This window comes from Chenopodium quinoa, unplaced genomic scaffold (genome assembly GCF_001683475.1).
Source record: "Chenopodium quinoa cultivar QQ74 unplaced genomic scaffold, ASM168347v1, whole genome shotgun sequence".
Classification (NCBI taxonomy): domain Eukaryota; kingdom Viridiplantae; phylum Streptophyta; class Magnoliopsida; order Caryophyllales; family Amaranthaceae; genus Chenopodium; species Chenopodium quinoa.
Window position 1 is genome coordinate 2,534,867 of NW_018744895.1, and position 6,000 is coordinate 2,540,866.

At 34.8% G+C, this 6,000-nt stretch overlaps 1 protein-coding gene across 1 annotated transcript; it reads right to left on the bottom strand.

Annotated features, from left to right (window-relative positions):
* Positions 1-9: 9 nt before the first annotated feature.
* LOC110706041 (probable membrane-associated kinase regulator 4) lies at positions 10-1,605 on the bottom strand. Its single transcript, XM_021883955.1, has one exon. It carries the CDS (start codon positions 1,279-1,281, stop codon positions 172-174), a length of 1,110 nt encoding a protein of 369 aa, XP_021739647.1. The 5' UTR covers positions 1,282-1,605; the 3' UTR covers positions 10-171.
* Between the last annotated feature and the right edge of the window lie 4,395 nt (positions 1,606-6,000).

Genomic DNA, 6,000 nt, shown 5'->3' on the forward strand with positions numbered 1-6,000 from the left:
AGAAAAAAATTCACAAATCAAAGGTAAATTAAACACTCAGTTTGCTAATTATGCAATGAGCCAAAACCATATTAGATTAGCATACAAGTATCTTAACATAATTCACTTGATTATCTTTTAAGTAAGTTTTAAGCACCCCTCCCCCTTTTTCCTAGAACTTTTTCTTCTATCTTAGCCCCTGCATATGCTTGTTTGATCATCAAGAACAGCAAACCTTGAAGAAGGGAACGAATGACAACCGGCTTCACTCAATGTTTTTCGAGATTGTAGTGCTTGCTGAGAGGACTGCTTGCAATGAGCAATGGCTCCTTGGATCAATGAGGTCTCAATCTCTGATTTCGCGCTGCTGCTTCTCTTAAGCAGTGGAAAATCCTTCAACCCATTCGAGTTACTTGTCGAAATACCTGATGATGATGAGGAAGACGAAGAAGAAGAAGTGGACGAAGACCCTGGTGAAGATGAGGAAGATAACTTTGTTGCTGTTGATGAACGTCGCTTAAATGCCCCAGAGAATGATCTCCTATGACAAATTTTACCTTCCTTAGCATCATTTTGTCTCTCAAATCTATCCTGAGAAACAACTTGGTCGATTTGTTTGCATGAAATTTTCTTACTTCCCTTCATTTGCTTCTCTAAATGATCCTCCTTTGACTTCGAAATCGAGCCTTCCTCTTTGTTTTTGGCTACTGAAGAAGAAACAGATAACTCGTCTGATTTTCCAAACAATGACTTAATCTTAGTCTTCAGCTTTCTAGTCCAAGACTTCTTTACATTATTATCACCAATAAAACCTTTATGGAAATCTTCTCCATTTGCATAAACACTGAAATACTCTTCAGGATTCAGTTCTCTGCTAACCTGACAAGATTCAACCGGCGATATATTGCATGACTCGAAAGGAGTAGTGCTTGTTAATGGGGTAGTTGCAGCATTTGTACCCAAAGGAGTGCTGTAAAACTCCTTAAAATTCTTTGGTGTTGAGTCTTGAAGTAGTTTTTCAACCATCTGCAATCGAGGCGGAAGGTGCAGTGGGAGTAACTTCCCCATATAGAAGAGTTCATCAGCAGGGGATGTGGTGGATTCCCTCTCTACATTCATTGACGACGACATTTGAAACTCGAATTCTCTAGGATGCTGTGGAGAAGACATGTTGGTGTTCTTAGAGAGCGAAAAGAAGTGAGCGAACGAGCTCACTTCCATGTCTATGTAGTCTTCTTCATCTTCTTCTTCAACTTCAACTTTATGTTCAGTATGATTGTATGAGTAGTAGTCCACAGCCATTCTCTCTTTGTTTTCCTATGTGAAGTGGTAAAACTGTGAAAGACTGAAGAATGTGGGGAAAAGGATATATAGAATGTTTATTTCTTCTTTAAATAAAAGTAGAGGATGATGCCAAAATGATGAAAAGAAAAGGATGTGTTTTTTACCCTCTTTTTTGATCTATTTTATAAGTGTCAGAACTCAGAAGTATTGTGAAAACTCTGAAAAACTCCACATATAAAATTCAGAGTATCATGCAGAAGAAACTTTTCTAATGTGTGATAAACTGATGATGGCCCAGTTTCTGACTTATCTGTCTATAGTTTTTTGTGGTATACTATATAACCTATGTTGCTCAGGCTTAGTACAGTATGTATCCAAGTATCTGACTCGACTATTTTGCGACTCTTATTCATAATTTTAGCCCAAAAAGATGGTTCAAAGTGTCCTACCTATATTCAGTGTTGAAAATTTAACATAGGTGCTTGAAGTAAAATGAAGAGTCCGAGGAAAAACATAATTTTGCCTTGTTACAGAATACGCTTTTTTTATTCAGCTGTGGACTTCTCCTGGGTCCTGCTTCACTTAGAAGAAAATCATGACTTGTTTTAGAAGGTGAATGATCATTTAAAATAAAGTACTTAATTATCTTAATTGCTACTTATGATGTTACTTTTTCTTCAATTGGGTTCTTTATTCATACCATATAATATGAATAAATTTTCATCATTATACATCAAATTAAACTAATGTCACTTGGTTTTCCTAATCAGGGGCTCAACGAATCGATAAAGTCATCGGTTTTCTGCATTTCCCTTTGCTCATATGGTGGCTGACAAAGGCCTTATCAGAAGTTACTCAAAAGATGAGAATGTTCCTAAGCACAACTTAAAAAATGCAAGAAGAAAGAAGGAGAATTAAAGGAAAAAAGATGATAAAAAGGAGAGTTAATAAAGAAAGAAATACATGCTTAATGTATATGTTTTGGCTGACAAAGCATCTTAATTAAAAATTAAGTACTCAACACCTTTTTCTTTCTTGGGGGTAAAAAATTAAAAGGAAGAAAAAAGCATGATTCTCTTGGAGCAATGTAACTGAGATTATCATATTAATTATATCATAATCTTTCTACGTTTTTTTGCTAGATTGCTAATATAATCTATTGACTCAAAATTTGAACTTCAATGGCCTAATAAAACCAAATTTAGATTATAATAATATGCTAAGGCTATAGGTTTTTATTTTTTACAACAAATTTTACTGGAACCATGGAGTGTTTCTTGTCTTCTTTTTACTCCTTTAATGTTTTAAGAGTATATAATATGCACTTCTAGGCTTTTTCATGGAGTATCATTTTTACTATGTTTATTAATTTAACACTAAGTGTTAAGATCATTTTTTGACATTGCTATCCACCTGTTATAACCTTTATAGATGGGTAATTTTTTAATTTTTTGGACGAGACATGGGGATCAAGCTCCACACGCCGATTTTTTCATAAAAGTTCAAACTCAAAATTAGTAATTTATTTTCCACGTCTTTAAATATCAAATAAAGTGTATCATACTGCATCATTAAATGCTTTATTCCGTATCAACCATCAACTAAACTGATTGACATTTCCGAATACCTAATGATTGACTCGATATTACTCAAGTTCATCACATAGTGTCATGGTGAATATCATCCTGCATAATTAAATGTTTTACTATGTACCAATTAAACTAATTGACATTCCCATATAACTAATAATTGGCTCGATTTACACAAGTTCATCACATAGTGCCATGGTGACAACAATTACTCTAGCTGTTGACTTTTAAAACAGTTAAAACCCCAAAAGATGAAGATTAAAAATCCGACATATAATGGTGGAGAGTTTAGGAAGATTGAATTCAATGCAAAGCTCGAGAACTTTCTTATTTGGAGTCCTCTTTCTCAGGGTTCTTTTCTCTCCCTTTTTTCCGGTAATACTTTTGTTCTTTTGTTTAACAAAAAGGATCTTGTGTAGCTATTTGACATTTTGAAGGGACATTTTCTTTTTCTTATCATTTTTGGTTTCTGTTGTTGTGTCTTGTTAATACATCACCCTCTAAAATATTGAGTACTTAATTATTATATTCCACCTAATTTTTGTACCAGTACAAGATTTACTCTTGTATTTTGGGATCAATTGGATCACAATCTTTTCCAATACATAACCCGAAGGAATTTTAATTCGATTAGCTTAGATTCACCAAGGAGTGATGATATTGCTTGAAATCCGGAACTTATTTGATAAACATCTTATCCTGTACACATTTGGCAATTAAGCTGGGTATGGGCGGGTGTGTAGGCTCTATTGTTATTAAAATCCCGATTTAAATCTTAGAATCTTACGATTTTACGATTCATGTATGTCAAACGATTCAATTTACGATTCTATCCGATTTTACATATTTCTCTTAATTAGCGAAATCCTTACAAGTTTAAAACATACCTACAAAGTTATTTATAAATATATAGTCAATTATTGGTTACTTAATGGCTAAACAATCATTTTCTATTAGTAATTAGGTTTAAAACTCAAAATTTAAATATATTTAATTAAAATTGGATATGACGTCTTGACTATGCATGTCCGTACAATCTTACGATTCTACGATTCGATTCTAAGAGCCCCTTCCGATTCAAAGTAGAATCCCGATTTTGATAACTTTGGTAGGCTCATATATTGTGTTAGCGAAACTCGTGCTCCAACGGGCATACTTGAAACATGCTAAGAAAAAGTAGTGTCACATCGATCATGCATAAATGAAGCCGATGTACGGTGGACATGTTGTGTTAGTGGACCCTCTTAATAGTTTCTACTCCGTAGATACTTTATTAATGGATTAAAAAGGAGCAAACTGGCCCATTATGTTCATGTTAAGATCGTGCCAAGTTTGAAAATGATGATATGATGTATATATGACCCATGGACCATTGTTATGTCTCTTATATTATGTCGGACTTACAACAAACAGGTGTCATAACGCCGGAACGTTTTGGTGGTTGAAGTCACTTTGAATAAATTCAAGCGACCCCTTATCAAAATTCATGCAATCTTTTCTTAGACTAGCCCAAACAACCCTCATGTTGGCCTAACTCACACCCAACTCTTAAAATTTTATATGATCATAAATCATAATTTTGCGTGTTTAAGGGGAAAATTAAGACAGGTATTGAATAAAAAAAAATTCTTGCACGTGCTCATTGCCATATGCAAAACAATGACCTATGCACAAATTAGGTAGAGGAATTCATTCTATAAACACTTTTGTTAAACTATTACTGGTGTGATGTACTCAATCTTAGGATTAACTATAGAAAATGAAAACACAAATTCTTCAAAAAGGCGAGTGTACGTTAATTTATTATAAGACGGGTTAAAGTTGTCTTAAAATATTTAAAGTTACCCTTTATATTACAAAAGTTATTATTTTTCTAATAATAAATTTTATCTTATAAAAAACTATAATGTATTAGATTAATCATATTAGCCTTTATAGTATGTAATCATGAATCTATAAAAACATTAAAATAATATTCAAACCAACGAAAAATTAAAAGTTGCCATTTAACGGTTTAAAGTTACCATAAAAATAGTTAAAATGACCCTTAAACTGACCGTTTTACAATAAAAATAACGTACACCCGTCTTACACAAGACTTGTTGAAACTAAAAGGAAAACAATACGTAATAACTATGCATTTATGATGTGGATTTAAACCCCTTAACTTAATAAAGAATCTAAAATCACACAACTAACACGAGCCTTCCAAATTTCCAAAGAAAATTAAACAATTTAAGAACAACGAACCGGATATGACTTTGAAAACGACCACTCAAGGAACGAATTCAATGCCTACTCAAACAACCTAGACCACTCTTGGAACTAAGTATTTTGATGAACAAAACTTAGACTACTCCTAGAGCTAAGAATTGAACGTTCTAATTATCAAAACAACTTCTTAAATTGAAAACTAGCGAAGAAAAGTTTCAACAAAATTAAACAATTTGTATTGAAATTAGGACAATTTCACTATTGCTACCACCAAAACACATGCACCTCACTTTTGCTACCCCTTAATTTTTTTATTTTATTTTACTACCACCTAAAATCAGAGTTTTAATTTTCACTATCACTTAACGGAATCCGTTAGGAATCTGTTAAGTTTATTTAAAAAAAAACAAAAAAAAAAACCAAAAAAAAAAAAACCAAAAAATTAGAAAAACCCAGCTAACATCCCCTCCCCCATCGTCCCACCCTAACCTCCACCACCACTGCCCAGTCCGCCGCCTCTCCCTCGCCGACCGTCGTTCTTCCCACGCCGGATCACCGCTTTCCCTCGCCGTTTTCCCCCTTCCCGGAAATCCCCTCCAACCCCCCCTGCGCAACCACTACAAAAAAACCCCTTTCCAACTCCCAAAAAACCCCAAAAACTCGTCCTCCACCCCGAAACACTAGCGGCTAGGGTTTTCGATGGTGGGGGAGGAGTTTTTGGGGGGTTTCGGGAGTGAGGGAGGTGGTTTTAAGGGTTTTCGAGTTGTTTGGGGGTTTTCGAGAGTTGGGGAGGTGGTTTGAAGGGAGTTTCGAGTGGTGGTGGTGGCTGGAGCAAGTTAACGGTTGTGGTCGCTGGCTAATAAAGGAGATTTCTTGGCTGGTGGCCGAAAAGGGTAGGGAAAGGGGGGACGATTCTGTGGGGGAATGGGGAGGG

Coding starts and splice junctions, on each gene's coding strand:
- LOC110706041 (XM_021883955.1), bottom strand. CDS start 1,281: ATGGCTGTGGACTACTACTCATACAATCATACTGAACATAAAGTTGAA.